Source organism: Babesia bigemina (assembly GCF_000981445.1).
Source record: "Babesia bigemina genome assembly Bbig001, chromosome : II".
Taxonomy (NCBI): Eukaryota; Apicomplexa; class Aconoidasida; order Piroplasmida; family Babesiidae; genus Babesia; species Babesia bigemina.
The window spans coordinates 2,499,897-2,519,045 of NC_027217.1; the positions used below are offsets into that span (position 1 = coordinate 2,499,897).

General features: G+C 56.9%; 4 protein-coding genes across 4 annotated transcripts; 1 reads left to right on the forward strand and 3 right to left on the reverse strand.

Moving 5' to 3' along the window:
* Nucleotides 1–112: 112 nt before the first annotated feature.
* Nucleotides 113–10,996, reverse strand: BBBOND_0211170 (hypothetical protein, conserved; the record flags this gene model as incomplete). The annotated part of the gene is made up of 1 exon (XM_012912702.1): nucleotides 113–10,996. One exon carries the CDS (start codon nucleotides 10,994–10,996, stop codon nucleotides 113–115), a length of 10,884 nt encoding a protein of 3,627 aa, XP_012768156.1.
* A 224-nt stretch (nucleotides 10,997–11,220) lies between these two features.
* Nucleotides 11,221–12,378, reverse strand: BBBOND_0211180 (zinc finger domain containing protein,putative; the record flags this gene model as incomplete). Its single annotated transcript, XM_012912703.1, has 1 exon — nucleotides 11,221–12,378. One exon carries the CDS (start codon nucleotides 12,376–12,378, stop codon nucleotides 11,221–11,223), a length of 1,158 nt encoding a protein of 385 aa, XP_012768157.1.
* Nucleotides 12,379–14,148: 1,770 nt separating this feature from the next.
* Nucleotides 14,149–15,971, forward strand: BBBOND_0211190 (DNA-directed RNA polymerase subunit; the record flags this gene model as incomplete). Its single annotated transcript, XM_012912704.1, has 2 exons — nucleotides 14,149–14,542; nucleotides 14,581–15,971. 2 exons carry the CDS (start codon nucleotides 14,149–14,151, stop codon nucleotides 15,969–15,971), a joined length of 1,785 nt encoding a protein of 594 aa, XP_012768158.1.
* Nucleotides 15,972–16,284: 313 nt separating this feature from the next.
* On the reverse strand, nucleotides 16,285–18,477 carry BBBOND_0211200 (hypothetical protein, conserved; the record flags this gene model as incomplete). Its single annotated transcript, XM_012912705.1, has 4 exons — nucleotides 16,285–17,045; nucleotides 17,081–17,647; nucleotides 17,688–17,879; nucleotides 17,916–18,477. The coding sequence occupies 4 exons, from the start codon at nucleotides 18,475–18,477 to the stop codon at nucleotides 16,285–16,287; spliced, it is 2,082 nt and encodes a 693-aa protein (XP_012768159.1).
* Nucleotides 18,478–19,149: the final 672 nt, after the last annotated feature.

A 19,149-nucleotide genomic window follows, 5' to 3' on the forward strand; every position in this document is an offset into this window, starting at 1 on the left:
GACTTAATACATATCTATACATTAGTCTGTACATGAGCTGCCATTAACTCATTGTACCAGACGAACCGCTGATTCAGCATCACCAGGCACGTAGATCATAGCATCCTCAAGTTCACTTTCTTTTCAAGGTGACAGACGTTCTCATGCGCCTTATGAAAGACGCCTGTGTGTTTGTAGTCTCGACGCGTTCGATGTTCGGTCGCACCGGGTTGGGGTTTTGGGTCGGGACCCTGCCTAACTGATCGCTTTCGTACACATGGGTGAACTGCTCAACGTCACCCAGGAGAAGGTTCGAGAATCCCTCGACAACGGTAATGAGCATATTCACGACACCGATGAGGGGGGAGATGGCACAGTGGGCAAGGTTAAGTGCGAACCCCATAGATTTCTTCATGCAGGTGTTGTCAGCCGAATCGGAATTCGACAGGTCCACGATTAACTTTTTCCACGGCCTGTACAAGACGTGCAGGATGATCAGGTTCATCCCCAACCACAAGGCGTCGAGTATGCCCTGAGGCTTGGCCCGCTGCCCGCCAATGATCTTGTGGAAAATGTTGAGGAAGTTACCGAGGCTCTGAGTGGTGCCGCCAGTAATGTACAGCATGAACAACATGATTCCATTTCCCACGCCAATGGCAAACCCTTCCAGGGCGTTCTTGAATTTGAGCGCTGTTTGCACAGGTCGGGTTACCAGCAGTATGACGCCCTTGACGAATCCATACAGCACGGCAAACGTGTTGGAGAGCCACGCTGTGGGCAGGGACTGCCTGATCAGCTGCCGCAAGTACGAGTGCCGCAGGGAATGCATAAGCTCGCCCCAACTAACGATGAGGTATGACCTCGTCTCCCCAGTGAAGTGTACACAGACGCAGGGCGTGTCAAGCGGCAGGGCGTCCAGGACCCTCATGGTTCGGTGAGTTAGCTGGGTAGAGGACGTGCGAATGGCCAAGCTTAGCGTTATAGGCTCTACCGCGAGCCTACGAATGTAGACAGGCGACGCAGGCTCCATCTCCACCCACTTCGGTTCCGGCATCACCAGGCAGTTGTTACGAGCCACATCAGTCGACTCGGATGCGACATTTCTCAGCGGCAGCCTCAGCATATTCTCTATGGAATCCACCAGCTGCTCTATCACAGCCATCTCTATGTTGATGGAGAGTGGCGACAGCTTGACCTGGATGGTCTCGTATATGGGCAGCCCCCGCGTCATGAAATTTGACAACGACATCCGAATATTGAGGAACGACTCCTGCATGGACGATCTCTTGGCAGAGCTTTTGAGAATGACCGGAATGTACCCCTGAACGAAGTGGTCGATGTGGATGCTTTGTATCGTGGCCTCCAAGTCGACCATGCTACACCTGGAGGATTCCAGCTCCATCGACCCCCTGACCTCCCGCTCGATGGTGTCGTATTTCGACGGTGCGATAGAGAGTGTGGCGGAGGTGTTGGTGAGGTGCAGGGCGAGAATGACCTTGCGTTTGGTCGACAGCGTCACCGTTATCCTTGGGGTCAGGAAGTTGAAGTTGATGCTGGACCACTGCAGTTTAGGCCCGACTGACAACGACGAACCTCCCATGCGGTTCAGATCCATAGCCGCTGATTTGGAGTTGACGATCGCGATGATGCGGGTGCCGTTAGAACGAATCATGATGGTGGCGTACAGGAAGAGCGTCTTGCGCTGCTCAACGAATTTGATGGCGTGGCACCCCTCCCTTACGAAATCGACTCGCTGCACACTCCAGTCACACGTATCGACGTGCAGCACCTTCAGACAGACTTGCAGCACCTCCTGAGATTTGGAAATGGCGGCGGGAACGTAGTGCGTGATGCAAGTAGGCGGCAGGATGCCGATTTTGTTCATCGGCGTCCTCTCCCAGGACTGCTCGTACGACTGGTAGCTCTCCACTTGCTGCGATTCGACGGATCGCATGTTCTCGGGCACGCTGTACGCCAATGTGTGGTTGGTCAGGTTGAGGATCTGGTACTGCGGCTTGTCAGGCAGCGAGAGCACGAAGTAGTACCCGTTGTAGCTGTACGGCATCTTGGAGCCCTCAAACACCCCTGATACCACGTTCACTTGGACCAGGAGCCCCCTCGTGGCCACAGTCGAATAGGTGATGTTGTTCGAGTTGAGCTCCAGCTGGAACATGTGCGGCAGCCGTGGATACTGCAGCGTGAAGAGGCCGCTGCACAAGTCGTTCTCCACCTTGATGATGTAGGCGCATTGCAACGATACGTTTAGGGCGCCTGACTCCCCTGGCAAGATCAGCAAGTCGTTGCATTCGCCGTCCGATGGCGGGTCCAGGTACTGGTCGTTTGGCGGGGCGCCCCTCACGCAGATCGTGAATGGCAGCCTGTTGACGAAAGTGTACATGTTCGATACGCTCACGATCTTGCACATGTTGTACGGATATTCCGCGTACCGCACGGTTGAACCCAGACACACGATGGCGTTGCCGCACGCTGTGGTCTCGGTGTCTTCCATAGTTGCGGTATGTTGTTGGGGAAACTCGTTAAGCGTGGATTGCCGACCGTCTGAGAACGTCTTTTGCAGCGCGTACCGCTTCGCGTGATAGATATTGCTGGCGTTGACGACATTCCCCAAAATCCCTTCCACGTTCGACGTCGCTTCGGAAAAGGCCATGCGCGACAACGTGCGGTTCTTGAGCGGCACCACAAGGTTGATGGGCGGCCTGAAGTCGGTGGTGGACGTGACGTCGAGCTTCACGCTTTGGCTCAGCGCGCAGGAGGCCTGCTTCGTCCAGTCGCCGGATTTGTACGTGTACATGATGGCCTGGATCCGGCAAGTCGAGGCGTCATTCAGGTTGCCGTAGATCCTCGATCTGGGCATTAACAGGCGGCCGTTGATCAGGAGCGAGTTTTGCGACATGTTTTCGAATATGAACGGCCACCATATCCGTATCTCATGCCGGGAAAGGTCGACCGTTACGGCCATTGACCTGAAGTGATCTGAGAAGTCCATGAGCGCCTCCGCGTGTGCCTGGTAGACACTCTGCAACAGGCCTTCAACGGATCCCTTATGCAGCTTTAGCGTTTTGACAACGCTGGTGGCGCCGGAAGCGGGCAAAAACACCGGGAACAACTGTGAAAGGTATTCAATGTCGTTCACGGCGGCCTTGCAATCGTCGCCGCAGCCCTCCAGCTGCGTGCCCTTCACATTCACGCGCATGAAGAATTTCTGCTCCGAAAACGGTATCCCGAAGCTCTCCCCCGGTTTAAGCAGCGCCTGCACCTTGTAACTGTTGAGTGCATGGAGCATGGTTTCGTCATTTTCGACGTCATCTTCGACCAACTGCGTTTTGTAAAGCTGGATGAGCACCTGTATGTCGCACGGCAGCATGTTGACTATTTTCACCATCGGCTCTATGGTGACCGTGAAGTGGTAGAAGCACGACCCGCAGTCGTCGTTGCTAGCGACATCCTTGGCGACTATGCTGCACTTCATGGCCAGGGACTCCTTGAATTTGAGCACGACGTCGTTGCAGCTCTCGAACTCCCTGTCCGAAAACGGGTTGCGGTTGAGGATGTCGTAGAGCTGCTGGAAGGGCACGGCCTCGGTCGCGTCGCCATTTGACAGCACCAGCGCAATGGACGGCGTCAGCGCACTGCCGAACCAACTCAGCGGCACGCATGAGCTGGTGTACGGTTCCAGGAACATTTCCTCGAACTCCCCCTTAGGCTTGTGCTGCGTCAGCTTCTGCGCCACCCTCGTGAAGTACCCGACCTTGTCGTCGATGCGCATCACCACCGGCATGGCGGTGGAGTTCTGGATGCGTACGGACGACGCCAAAATCACATGCGGCTCATCCCCTTCGTCATGGTACTGCTCCATCAGCAGCATCATTTCGCTGTCGGGGACCCGGAAGAGTCGGGAACCGGTCTGCTCCACATTGTACTTGCCAACGAACCTGAGTGACTCGGTGGTGCTGGAGAGGGCGAGAGCGGTGATTTCGTCGCCGTCGGTGATCTTGCCGCCTCTTATGACGCTGAGCAGGCTCTTCACGTTTACGCTGTTGCCGAACAGCAGTTGTTTCCGCTCCCTGATGGCCCATTTGGGCCCACGTCCCTTTGACACATCGCCGTTCAGCACCGCGAGCCGGCCGGTGATGGAATGCTTCAGGTGGATGCTGTTGTCCCCGGTGGGCGTGTCTTCGATGAAGATGTACACCGCCTTGTCGAAAACGTTGGTATAGGTCTGTGCGGGCAAGTGCATTTTGTCAAGCTCGCCCTCTCTGCTCAGCCGAGGCCCGATCAGGATTATCCCCACCCCAATCTCGTTGTACAGTTTGATGCTTTTGCTGCGGGCGCCCCTGTTTTTGTGCCGGTCGGAGTGCAGAATCGTGAACACGTGCTTCAGCTGGGTGATGAGCTGCAGCAGGCAGGGGTTGACCTCAACGGCCACGCCGCTGATTTGCATGCTGATGTCCAGCGCAGGTGTATCGAACACCGTGTCCTCGTACGCCACCTGCAGCGTGGCGACGGTGGTCTGCAGCACAGTCTCGTGATTGTTCAGGCTGGCGTTGTACGTGGCGACGTTGAACACCATTGACGCGTCCACGATGGTTTGCCTTTTGCACATGGGCGCCGTGTGGGTCAGATCGAACGCCACGTGCTGCAGGTTGAACTTCAGCACCAGCTCGTTTTGGACCGAAAACAAGGTGCACTTGCAGTCGTTGATCACGGAGGAGAGCGTCAGCTGCTTGTTGCCGTCGTACCACCGCAGCTTGTTGATGACCTTGACCAGGTTGCTCATCAGCCTCTGCTTCTTCCTCGCCTGCGACAGCAGACGCTTGCGCACATCCTCCTCGAGCCTCACGTTGTACAAACTGCCTTCGCCATCGGTGAGGTTAGTTATCGGCAGGTTGTACTTGGCGGTGATGTACCGTATTTCCTCGATGAGGTCGTACGACTCGGCGTTCTCGTTTTCCTCCTGTTCGTGGGTCACGGCGACGCCGTCATGCAGCTGGCAGTACGCCTTGAACGTGTCCACTGCGCTGTCAATGATGGCAGACTTGAGCAGGCAAAGTTGGAACATCTGGTCGATGTTGATGGATATCTTGGGCTTCGAGGCCTGCACGGCGACTACCACGTGCCCGATTTCAGTGAGCTTGGACTTCACGGAGCTCTCTCGCATCTCGAACATCAACCCCTCGTCGCTGTTGAGCGAGGTGAAGATCGCATCATTCTGCTCGTCCACCAAAACCTTGACGCCCTGAATTATGCTCACCCTGGCCAGCGCAACCCCCATATACTTCAGCTTGAGCTTCGCATTACCCCTCGTCGGCGAGGAGACGGAAATGCTTATGAGGAAGCCGATGACGTGCCCAGTGTACATCAGAGGCCGGTCAACGTCGCCGCTGGATTGCAACGCCCTGAGGTGCAAGCCGTACGGCACCTCTGAGGCAGACCTTATCACGCTGGGCACCGTTATCTTGCTATTTTCGTACGTGCCTAAAGCGTTGTCGTCAGAGGTAGCCGAAACGGTCCTCGATGCATCGGTGTCACCGAAAATGGAGCCTCCCTTGGGGATGCTGGGGTACAGCCAGATCTCGTGGAGGTTGAGGTTCACCTCCATCCTCACAGGCCGCTTGGTACCCGGGTTCTCTGCTGACTTGTCCTTGTTTTTGAGCTTGGAGAACCCCATGTCGTGCAGCACGCCAAGGATCACGATTATGCCGTCGATCTGAAGTTCAGAGCGCGTGTGATCCAGGGCCACCTTGACCTCCATGGCGTCGTCGACCATCGAGAGGCTGGCGCTCACCTGATCCGCCTGGTAGCAAAACGTCACTTCATCCAGAATACCGGCGTTACCCAACGCGCACCGACTGCTGTAGATGTTGTCTACAAGGTGTTTTCCCCACGCGTCGGTGACGACCGCATGCTGGAGAGTTAACTTGGCCGCGTATACTGATTTAGAAGCCGTGCATATGTCCACGTTCAGATTGCGCATGTCGGCGTTGAGGATGACCATGAACTTTGGCTGGAAATCGTAGTTCCGCGGTCCACTGCCTGCAGCCACGTAATGGGCTATGTCCTTCCAGTAGCACACGGTCCTCGTGAGCGCGTGGAGGGACGCCTTCACGCTTTCGCACGAGATCGATATTATATGCGCCCTGCCCTCGTTGTAGGTCGCGTCGTACAGGTGCAGCAAGGCCTGGTACTTCGCGTCCTCCATGACGTCCACGAAGTTCATGAGGGACTGGCGCGTGAACTGCTCCAGGCGCCTGACGTCACTGTACAGCGTCCGCACCAGCGGTACGGTCACGTTGTTCTGCACCACAACGGCGGTGTCGGCGGTCAGCTCCATGTAGACCATGGGTGAGCTGTGGACCCGAAGGATGTAGAGGGCGGCATTGCGGCACCGGGGCCTCTTCCGGTGTAGCTTGGCCTCATTGGGGATCTTCGGCAGCAGCTCGGACGGAAAGGCGCTCTTGGCGTTGATGCCGGTGTTGTAGGGGCACGCCACGTTTATCTCGTCGACGATGAGGCTAAGCTTGATGACCTTGGCGGTGTCCGACTGCCCGTCAGAACTGTGCGCCTCCCCCTTCAGCAACTTTAATTTCGAATGCAGACACGACAGGTTCTCGATCGACTCCTTGTGCAGCAGCGCTGCGAGGTTCCTCAGCTTCACCTTGCCGATGGAAACAGTGGACCCGTGGCAAATAAGGGTCGACACTGAGGCCTTCAGGGCCCTGAATTTCCTGGTGCGTATGCAGTCAGCGGGAAACGCATTCAGCACCGTCGCCACCGCCTTGTCACAGAGCTGCGGCTCCACCTTATGGGACGCCCTGAGCAGCCAGTCGGTTAGCCAGTTATGGTTTAGCATCGGCATCAGCCTCGCGCACTCGGCGTACTGCGTGCACAGCAGCGGCACCAGCACAACACGTTCATCATCGTAGTACGACGGCAGCGTGGCGGTTGTCATGTGGTTGAACCAGTCTTCCTGCAGCAGACTCTGCAGGTTCTCGGTGGCGTCGTTGATGTCGTCGAACTTGGTAACGAGCTCGACGCCTGCCGGCACTTCCTGGAACCCCCAAACCGCGCAGTGCGACACCTCTGCCACCAGATTTATCATCGTTGCGTCGTCCTTGGCGGCGAGGGTAGCGTCACGCTTCGCGGATTTGGTTTTCTGCATGCGCCTGTACAGCTCCATATCGAATGACACGTCTAGCAGGGACACGGCTAATATCCGCTTCACGTAGCCATTCGTCAGAGTGACGTGGAAACGCGGGATTTCGATTACCAGGTGCTTCATCGTCTCCAACTGGCTGACGTTGGCGACGAGATAGACGTCGATCATGGCGCCCACGCCCGCATGGTTGACCGACGAGTGATGCACCATGATGCTGGCGACGATGTTTTTGTGTTCCTTCTGCTCCGACCGCTGGGCGGCTTTTTTCAACGACTCGGCGATCTGCACTAACCGCCTCACCAGCGGGATGTCGACTATGTGGTGGACGTCTCTGACCTCCATGCTGACATTGCTGACGTCACTCTGCTTGAAGTCGACCACCACCTGGCCGTAGTGCACCTCCTTTGCGGCGTCCGGAACCTCCTGGCCCAGTTCCAGCGGCTTGGAGGAGAGGATGACCTGCCTTGAGCCGCCCATGTCCCGGTAAACGGAGACGTTGCCGACGTAGAATTTGAACCGTTCGCGGCCCTTGACCTCCAGCCGCACCTTGTAGATGGAGAAGGTGTACAGCCTGCTTTCGCCGACCAGGTTTAGTTTCAGCGAGTTGAAGGAGAGGAACACGATTTTGGCGTCGCCTACCACGTCCGACAACTTCTTCTCGATTGCGTTCACAAGATCGGCGTTGCAGCCCTCCAGGACATTGGGCGACCCTTTGTAGAAGTCGTTGCTGATGATCCTGCAAATGTCGCTGTTCCCGGTGAGCTTCATGGGCCTGACCACGTATTTCTGCTTGGCCTCGACGATGACCTTGAGCACCCCAACGAGCGACTGGATGGCATCTGAGTAGAACTTGAAAAGCTGGATGTGGCTGACCAGCATGCTGAGGATCGGCAGGATTGGGTCCAGCGTGGCAACCACGTTTCCGACATCCGCGCAGATCGCGTTCTCCTTTTTGACAACCAGCAGCGAATCCAGAGTGAATAGCCGAGTAGTCGCTCCGTCATGGTCCACGTGATTTAGAATGGCGGTGTCTAGGGTGCAGCAGGTGAGAGTGCTCACGGACTCCTTGCTGAACACCAGCTTTCTCGCATCCAGCGAGAGCGAGCGCAGCGTCCCGAACCGTTCAACCAGCTCAGGCGGCATCTTGACGCAACAGGTGTTATGGTACCACCGCCGCAATTCAGCGAGGTGGAAAACCAGGCTGGAGCTGAGTGGAAACATCGCGTTCGACTCGGGCGCCAGCATATACAGCTGCCTGCTGCTGTAGATGGGTTCCGTCGTTTCCAGTTCGGCCAGGAACTTATCCTTAGAATAGATGATTTTCTGCGACCCGTCCAACTGCGACATGGACCCGTGCTCGTTCAGACTGGAAGCGGCGTGCCTCATGGAAAACGGGTTATCGATGTCGTCGCAGTAGTCCCACTTGTCCAGCATGTTGTCGTTCTGCAGGAACAGGTCCAGGACGTCCATCTGCCGCTGCGTGGCGTCCGGCTGGTCCGTGCCCTCCACGTCCGCCCCGGCGGCGTACTTGAGCTGCGCCTCTTTCTGGACCAGCGTGCGCACGATAAACCCCTCCATCTCAACCTTGCAAATCGTGCGTGACGTGGAAATCTCCAAATGGTTCGCCATCTTCTCGACAAGTTCGGTGTTCTCGTGCCCTAGTTTCGAGTTACGCCTGACGAACGCCTCGAAAGTGAGGAACTGCATTTGCCAGAAACGCTCGGTGATGAGCGCGTTTAGCCTGAGCAGCGTGTTGAAAATCAGCACCAGTTTCGGCGCAACAACGCGCGCATGCTTGATGTGGTTCGGGTACCGCTCGATGGTGACGCACAACGTGTCCCGCGTGCCTTCCTCAGCGCGGACGAAACACGATTCGACGTCGTCCGAACCGTAATGCTCGAAGAAGGTATGCGGCTCCACCAGCATCTCCTCCGGGTAGCACAGCAGGCTTTCGGAGTCCTTCTGGGGGCGCATCGTGACCTTGGCACTGAAGGTGCGCCTCCGGACGTTCACCAGCATCACCCCGCACCTCACGATGGGTTTGCAGGCCAGGATCTTGTACGTCGCGCGTTTATACAGCGCCGCAGTTTGGAACACGAACGTGCTCAGCTGCACTATCGTCGACGGCACGCATTCCGCAGTTTGGCTCACGTCGATTGCGGCGAGGTACACGTTGACGTTGGGGAACACCATGCGCAGCAAGCTCTCATGTTCATACCAGTCGTGCGACGGCATGCCACCCTCTTCGCTAAACTCTTCGGCCTCGTCCTCCTGTTGAGCCGTGCAGCAGGGCACGCTCACGAAGCACGAGTCCTGCTGGACATTCATGGCCTGGTTACATTTGGCCATCTCCTTCACCTTGAGCAGGATGTGGAAGGGGACGTCTCGCTCAAAACGCTTCACGAACTCCGCGTCCTCCTCGCGGTGTTTCCACTGCGAGGTGCGGGTCACCTCGATGAACCTCTGGCAGTCGGCGACGCTCGGCACCGCGTTGATCCCGCCGCTGGCCATCTCCCGATACGCCGAGTTGAGCTGCATGTACCTCACAACGTTGTATATGATATCTGCCGCCGTGCAGGTGAGCGTGAGGTCCAGCGGTTCGAACGGCGTTTCGCCGTCGAAGCAGGGGGCATGCACCCTGGGCTCGCCACCGGGGGCGCTGACGCAAATTTGCACGTTGCGTCGGCTTTGCCGTCTGGCATCGGGGTTGGCGGACAACGACATGATGTTCCACATTTTGAACACCAGGTCGAAGTTCACACCCTCCGGCGGCGTCACGTTGAAGTTCTGGTACGGCCCGTTGATGACACGCAACAGCGGCTCGTCCTCGGGTTTTATCCTTTGCTCGACGTATTCGCCCTCATAATCGGCGCTAAAGTCGCCGCAGGGAGCATTGCAGAAGTTCCACAGGCGTGTTTGGCCGTCCTCGACAGGCGTTGACGGGGATGTCTCCGGGTGCGCCGCACCGAACAGTTCGTCACTGGAGTGCGACGACGCACTGCCGGGGGTCTCATCTTCCGGATGGCACGTGCGTCTGCTGTTAGTAGCAACGGGTTTGGCCGGCTCAGAAGACTGCTGTTGAGAGCAGCGCCCGCCCCAGTCCTGGGGGTCGAAGATGTCATCCTGCACATCCAAGTCCTGTTGAATGAACGTTGCGTCCTGGCCCTGATTGTACACCGTAAGCCACACGTGAACCTTGGGGCTGTTGAACCACAGGGCGTTCAGCAGGGAGTCGGCAACCGCCTTCCGCTCGTCCTCAGAGAGGCTGGGGTCGTCCTGCTGCATGCCGACACCGCGGATGAACTCCGCTTCTATGGTGATGGCAAACGCTTCCTTGTACAACAAGTTGTCCAGCAGCACCACGCGCACGTTGTGGACGGCGATGTCCAGCGAATTCAGGATGGCGGCGGCCCTGGAGCCCCGCTTGCCCTTTTTGACGGACAGCAGCCTCAGCGACGACGCCACGGCATTCCACTTTCGCAGCAGCCTCTCGCGGGTGGAAGTCAGCGCGTTCTGCACTATATCCACACCCCACTCGTCGATGCGCTTGAACCGCACCACAGCCTCCACGTCGCGGACCTCTATGCTCAGCGCGGCGTTGCAGTCCTTCTGGAGCATGACGTTCCACGGGCACCGGATGATCACGCTCCTGATGTTAGACTTCACCACTGTGAACGGCATCGACGGGTGCTCGAAGCACTTCTCAGGTATCGGCACGTTCGTCAGCCTGATTTCGGGGTCGGTGATGGACGTGATGTTCAGCCGGTCGAGCGGCAACCACTGTTCGATGACGTCGCGGCCGAAGGCCTTGACCATCTGCTCAATGAGCTTGTGGATCATGGTTGCGATGTGTGCTTGTTTAGGCCGACGGCAGTGGCTTATCGCGGCTCTTCAGCGGGATGCATGGCTCCCGCGGCAGCCATGTCTACACACCTCAGATGACATTCTGGGTACATCCAGGTTAGAATTTACATTTATTTGTTATAGAAAGCGTCATGTATGTACATCATCTGGGCCATGTGCGCCGCTTACGCGCTACTAGGCCCAACAGCGCAACTTCTGGCTCACATCCAGCTGCTTTGAGCCAGTCGGTCGCGGTGGTTACACACCTCCCGAGAACGTTTGCAGACGGGGCAGGGTGATTGCGAGGAGGTGGGTTCCCGGTTTAGGGGCTCGTAGGTGTCTTGCCGGAGGAGCTGCAGCCCCGTTTGGAGCACGTCTTCCAGCCATCCGTCTTCGTCGTCGTCCTCCACAGCCTGATTGTCACGGCTGTTACAAACCACGTTTGCGGGTTGTTTGCGTTGTGGTGCCGTGGTTATCGTACTGCTAACAGCCGCCTGGTTTTCGTCCAGGTCCCTCACGCGCCGTGCGAAGTAGGCGTTGAGGAACCTGAGGTTCCGCTCCTCCAGGTCGGTCACGTCCTCGTGACCCAGGAGCGTATCCTCAAAGGTGGCGTTAATATCGAAATCTATGTTGGCAGACATTTCCTGCGTCGTCACGGTGTTTGGTGATCCAACGGTTGAGTTCAGTGAGTTCACGTCCAAAAATTTATAATCTGCATTTTTGTACTCTGCGTTGTAGAGCGAGCTCCACGCTTCGCTGATCATTTGCGACTGCATTTCCTTCATTTTAGGTTCGGTCGACGCGTATTGCGTCTCCTCCAACTGGGCACGCGCGGGGGCCGCCGCCGGAGCGGCCTGCTCCGGCTCCGCTGCCTTCGGCGCCTTGTCCTTGTTCGCGCTGCCGCCGCCCTCCTTACGGTCCCTCATTTCCGCCTTGGAGTGCGCGAAGGGGCAGAAGTAGCCCTTGCAGGCGGGGTAGTTGAGGCACATGCGCGTTTTGTACAGGTCGGGGTGGTACAGCTGTTCCTCCTTGGAGTGCGAGAACTTGCAGCGCCGCCCGTAGTGGCACTTGCCCTGCAGCTGCATCTTGTTCTCCGTCCTCAAAAACTGTATGTTGGGGCACAGCTTGTAGTCGTACTTGAACAGCGAGGGGTTGCGGCGGGGCCACGTTTCGCTGTGCGACATGCTGCAGCGGATGCTGTCCGAGCATGCGCCCTTGACGTACATGGGGCACTGCCGCGTGCGGAACTCCTCGAGCTCCTTACCGCTGAGGCAGACATGTTTCGGGGCTTGCGAACCTGCGTCTGGTTGCCGCTTGGCGCTGCCGTCTGCCTTGGGCGACGGATGAGCCAGCACCTGTTGGTGGCAGGCTTTTGCCATAACCGTATCTTCGTTCTTCTTCTGCGCCTTCGCGCAGCTTCAAAGTGCCGGGGCTGATGCGGAATTAGGCCGCTTCTCTGCGATCCGCGCAATTCACAAACGTGGATTATATTCTTCTCCCAGCCTCAGTTGCCTACGAGTTGCGCCCTGAGCCATACGAGCTGCACGGAGCAATTTTCTCACGCCCAGCCTATCTCAACGCATTCATACCGACTGCTGCGTCGTCATGTTAGTTTCGCAGAATCTCCGATGTCGTGTATGCGTACCTCGTTGCCGTCCACTTCCCACCCATTAAAGCGATCTCGTGGGCGAGACTTTTGGTATATACGCGTGTGCTGCTACACCGTGAGCCCGGAAGCGTGCCTGGCACCCCTTTGGTGCGCTTATGACGTCTCGTACCGTGTCTGGTGTGCAGTGGACGCACTAATTTTTTAGGCCGGCTGCAAGCACACGGGTCTCTACGCGTGGTACGCAACAATCTATTGGTAGCTACATTGGCGCTGTCATCGATACTTAATCTGTGTACCCGTGTCAGGTGTCTCTACGCGGCGTATCGCGTCGTGATTTACCGCTCGACGCTCCCATGCATTAGCGGCAACTGCATTCGATAAATGGGTTAGAGCTGTGACAGCTCACGGATCTGCGCCGACAACGCCAAATGTGTTGCGCATTTGGGCCGTTGGCACGGACAAAACTGACGCGCAGCTGGATGGCGACGGTAACCAGTACGGACTAGATTCCGCAGCATTTTTGATCGCATGTACCGAACAAACGTATACAGCTGCTGTGATGAGTGAGATGACTGAGAGATCAGTAAATGTGTGGATATTTATCCAGCAAAAGTGCGACGCTGATCCCACAGATTTTCCATCAGCGTATCCAATGCGCACATCACTGCTGGGTTGATTGAGGCGCGTAAATAAACAATTTATAACTTGGATAACAGCTAAGATCGCGGAGATTGCTGTGTCTATCATGATTTTTCTGTCGACATACACAGCACTCACATTTTGGGCGTTTATTAAACACTCCGTTGTGGCGTTACCATAATATATCGTTACCTATATGCGCTGTACACGTAATGGCACTGCTAATATAGCATTATAAAAGTAAACGACGTGCGTAGACACAGCATGGTACGCCCGTAACTTGCTCTGATATATCACGCAGCTACGCCCGTATCCGGCATTCTTCCATGGCTACGTGGCATTGATATGTGAATATCGTAAATCGTCATAGATTTGTTCGGTCAAATAGACATTCAATAACACTAGTAACTGTGGCGGCGATCCGAGGGGTGATGTCGGCGGTTGCGTGTCGCGCAGTATTCGTAACCGCTTCAGACGTTGTTAAATAATCCAAATTACTGCTTTGGTATATTAGGGAAGGCTTCGTAAATTTTTTGTTGGCAAGGAGCTGGCGAGGTGTGTGCAACTGCCACATCGGTTCGCATCCACATCCTTCCATGCTTGAAGTATAGCCCATGGTGTTGAATTGCGCATTGTAAAAAAATTAGAGGGGTCATATTGGTATTAATGCTGTTGGTGTGTTATGGAATTTGGGTTTTCGGCATTGACCATAGCATTACATCACTCATCCGGCGCATATTGGCCGCAGGGCGGTCTTCTGTCGCTTAATTCGCCACAGATGCGTGTACCAGCACGTCTAATGCCGCCGAGAATAGCTGGGATGGTATGCTTGAAGGTGGCTCCGTGGATATGCTAATGTCACCTATCCGTTGGTTCGTGGATAATCTGCTATGATGCTTTGATGTGGCAGTATTGGTGTCAAGCCGCCTTGGCGGTCTTGTGCCTGGTGTGGTTGCATCAGTCGTTGGGATGCGGCGCGTTATCGCGCCGCTGCGCGCCGGTTGACGGCTTCGCCTTCCCTGGAGGCGTCTTTTGCTCAACGCCAAGAGGTTACCTGGCTCCACCGTCGCATTCATCCGTCCGTTGGAAGCATGGCTACGCTTTCACTAGGGCTAGTGGCATCAGTGGTCGGGATGCGGATTCGTTATATAGACGCATAACCGCCAACTTGTCCCGCGCCGCTTCGGCCGACGACTCCAGCGTGGAGGCGATGGGCATACCGGACTCGCCACTGAAGCCCAAGCCGCTGCCAATAGACCCGGGTGTACCGCTAGAAAACCAGCCGTTGCCGCCATGTGAGTTTAGATGATGCATTGCCGTAACTGCGGCGCAGGGGCGCTGGAGTTCGTGACGGGCAACGAGGTGCCCAAGGGGCCGTACACCCCAAGGCACTACACCGAAGCGGAGATCGCCGCTCATTTCGAGAAGGTTAACGCGGACACGCGAAGCCGTGCAGTGACGCGGCACGTGCAGGAGTCGAAGGGCGCGCCGCTGAAGAGTTACGGCTTCAAGTTCAAGCAGATACAGCCGGTGCGACACCACAACGGCAGGGCGTTCACGTTCTTCTACGCGCATTCCCTGCACACTGATGTCATCCCCGTGCTCATGAACAGCTTGAGGCGTGTGGCCAAGCGCCACCTGGGCGCCGGGCGCATCACGGCGTTGCGCATCCCGGGGATGAAAAACGAGTTCTACTCGGTTGTGGGTCTACGCGAGGACTTCTTCGACCTGGCGCGTAACCTGAGCAATGTGATATTCCGCAACGTGCCCTTGACTGCCACGTTCGAGAAGCCGCTCATCGGACGGCTGCGTTTGAAGGGGCCCATCATCGCCGTTGCAGGGCACCTGGAATTCGACGAGGACGCACAGACCGAGGGCCGAGGTACGAGCTCAGGCTCGGCAGAGGACCGCAAAATCGAGGTGGTGAACAAGAACCATTACATATGCGCGTTGTCGAAGGACGCATATCTCGACATGGAGGTAAAGATCGAGTACATCGCCAACTACGTCATACCGGAGCGCGGTCCCGAGTCGCTGAATCGTGACATCGGCCCTGACGGGTTCATACATTTCTGCTCGAGCTGCCTGCCCGTGGAGGTGTTTGCGTTTGACGGCGACCGTCGCGGCATGGATGAAGACAGCACAAGCGAGATTGTGACCCTCGAGCTGCACACCGACGGGTCCACAACACCGCGACTAGCGCTGCTTAACAGCGCCACCTTCCTGGAGCGCTGGTTCGAGCGCACGCTGGAGGCGTTCCACAACGACTGCAAACGCGACCTGGATGCGCTGGAAGAGTCCAAGCAGTCCATGCATATCGACGAGCTCATGCACCACGAGCTCTGCCGCAACGTGCCCTGGAACCCGTACCGGCTGCCGGAGGACAGGAGGTCGGCCAAGGCACGCTGGTTCTACCGAAAGGATGTGCGCCGACAGTACCCCATCGACCCGGAGTCCAAGCTGGCCAAGGAGGAGCAGCGCAAGGAGTGGGAGGAGGTGCTGGAGAACCAGATGAAGTACAACGAGCGCATCGCCCCGAAGCTCGTTGACGACTCCGAGTCGAAGCCTGACCGATACCTGACGCATGAGGAAATCGAGGAGCTGGCGGAAATGAAGGCGCCGTCTTGGGTCTTCCAGGATCCGCTGGGATGTGGTTACCTGGGGCAGGGGGCCGTGCTGGAGTTCGACAAAAACGGGAACCCCCTGGAGTTCCCCATAGAGTAAATGAATTCATCGCCATAAATGTAGTGCTATTTGTCAAGCGATTGCATATTATCCAGGGGCATTGGCCCCGTCATGCCGTGGCATCAGCGGCCGAAATCGGGGACCTTAAGACTGTGGTCTCGGTTCATACGCGATTCCTAGCACTATTTATGATTTGTTTGCGGTTTCGTAAGTGCAGTTGGTGGCTGTCACGGTTTCGGCAATACGCTGATCAGCTGGCCTTGATAATCAGCTGGCCTTGAAGATTAGCTGGCCTTGATAATCAGCTGGCCTTGATGATTAGCTGGCCTTGATAATCAGCTGGCCTCGATGATTAGCTGGCCTTGAGGTGGCTGATTTTGAACAGGCCGCCTTCCAGGTGTGACGGCATGTATTTTTGGCTGTGCGTGTAGTCCGTCGCGACGAAGGCCAGGTAGTGCAGCAGCAGCTGGGTTATCGGCATGTACACCTGCAGCGGCTCGCCGTCCGCAGTCACGCGTTTAAGCAACTCGTTGTACAGCACGGGGTAGCAGAACATGCGCACGAGGTGCTCCAGGCCCAGGATGCGCGACAGCGACCGGTCCTCCGAGTGCGTTGTCATGTAGAGAAACTCGTGCTCCTTCTCGGTGTAGCAGTGGGTGTGGAGGTACAGCTTGTCCATGTAGTCCAGGTAGATGTCCAGCCAGTAGATGTTGTTCACGTAGATTTCGTGGAACTGCTGCGCGTTGAGCTCGCTGCCGATGCTCGTCTCCAGCTGCTCCATGAACCGCAGCGACGGCACGTCGACCTCGTCCACGACGTCGTTCTCAACGGAGGAGCGTATCGCGTTGGCCAGGTCGGCCTTGGTCTTAGAGTTCGTCTTCCTCCCGCCGTGCTTGCTCACGAGCGTGTTCATCAGGATCAGGATGTACTTGAAGTTTTGCACGATGGCATAGGCTGATAGCCGCTCGGTCAGGGGCGCAACGGAGAACGCGTCTGCGATTTCGATGGAGTAGAAGTTCAGGTTTTTCTTCTGGGCCTGGAGTATCCGCGCGTGCTCGCTCTTCACCAACCGTTGGAGCGACACCGGTAGGCACCACGGCAGGTGCTCCGGGGCTGAGGGGTATGTCGGGGGGGGTGCCGCGACCTACCTTTGAACTTGGAATTCATCTTGTTGTTGTTGTACACGTTGTAAACGACCTCGTACACGTACTCGTTAATATCCTGCACATCGCGCTCCTCCCACGTCTCGTCAGGCTCCTCCGTGCTCTCCCAGCGCTCCACAGCCAGCACCTTCGCGTGCTTGCCCGGGGCGGGCTTGACGGTGTTGAACTTGATCAGGTCCTTCTCCTTCACCCAGAACCTGAACGTTTTGGCGCACTTCTTCTTGTAACCCGGGAACGACACGAAGTACATGGGGATGAAGTATCTCTTGAGCGTCCTCGTGGGCCGGGACATTTCTTCCTCGAGCCGGTCCGCGTCCTCGCCGTACTCCAACACGTCTGCCGGCGCGTCTTTGTCAATGCGCAGCGGCAGCGCCTGCATCTCGTTCACCTCAGCGTAGAGTCTCGTCGACGACGGGTCGTTGAACAGCGGCAGGTTGTTGTCCACCTCTTCCTCAAATCTGTACGCCGGTGCATGTGCAGCTTGCTTCGCGCCGGCATCCGTGCCAGCACGGCTTGAAGAGGTGACCTCATTTTCGACCGACGATTCGGGCTCTGCATGGAAAATGTGTTGCACAGCGGAGTGGTGACGAACCGTATTCGTAGTCGCCGTCGTCAGTGATATCGGTGTCGTCGCTGCTCCCGAATTTGTCGAACGCCATAGCGTCGTCGCCAGCTGATCTGCGGCTCTTGTTCGCCCTGCCTCTGCGCTTGGCGCCCGCATTGGCGGTGGGTTCGGCTGTTGGCTCAGGCGCGCTTGGATCGGGCACGCTCGGCTCAGCCTCGTCTGCGCGGAATGTGCACGAAGTCGGTTTGAACCCACCAATCACCGTAATGAGCTTCTGGGACACGAAGTGAATCACGACGACGTTCAGCTCGCCGTGCCATTTCGCATACGCGACCTCCCCGACCTGGAACCTGAAGTTAGTACCCAGCACCCTGGGCATGTGGCTATAGTACAGGTTGTGGGCGTCTTGCAGCAGATGCTCGGCGTTTCCCAACGTGCCAATGTTAGTCTGAAAGGACTCGGTGGTGGATTCGGTGAACCTCCGGGAGTCCATCGGGCGCCTGTACGTGTCGTCCACGTCGATGTCACTTTGGTCCGTCTGCGTCACGATCGAGTGCGGCCGCTCGTCAATGTACTCGAAGTCTTGCTCGCTATCGTCGATGTTGTCGTCCTCGTCGACATCGTCGGCGTCGTACTCCTCATCGTCGCTGTTATCTTCCTCCGAAAGGCCGTCGTAGTCGTCCTCGGTGTAATTGCGGGACACCGTGGACCTCTGGCTGCTGCGAGTCCTCCGCACGGCGTTCGAGCCGTCGCCAATGAGGCGCTCGACGATATCAGGCTCCATCTCGGCCGCTGGCGGCGCGTCGTCGTCGGCCATGGTCGAACGTGCAGACCTAGACGACAGTGTGCATGGAGACTAAGTTCCGCGCCTCCCACCAAAGAGTAGCGGCGACAGATGGTACACGGCGATACGCGTCCTGTAAACTCGCCGGCGGCACCTAGAAGACTCCGCGAGACTGGTTACTATCACGCTCCACGAAGCGTTGCTGCCATGCCAGGCCGTAACGCCGTCTACCTCATGGGAGCGCCGTTAGAACGGGTGCTATGGTCTGGGTTATTAAAAGCCCACACGTGGCCCCGATGACGGGTCGAGCTCCTATGTGGTACCGCCTGCCCACTCGCCGGTAGTGGCTGAGTGTGTACAAATCTAGTCTACGAACATACGATCGGGGTGAAATACATGCTCGATATTTGTCAGTTGGTATCGCTATATATCGCGTTGCAAAGTACGCATATTCGGAAGATGAGTTACATGAGCCAACGAGAATCGCCGTGCTAGGTCGTACTGCCAGCACGGCCGTCTGTCGGCGGATGTTCCGCTGGAAGACGCTCAGCTGCCCCTCAGGCATACAGAATAGATACATATCTTAGCTACGCCAAATGCAATATTTGCGAGGGCGTATGCAGCGCATAGACGGTTCCGCGAACTGCAAGCAGTACGGACTTCGGCCGTACCACCGGCAGCTACAAGCAGCGCTGACGGCTGAAC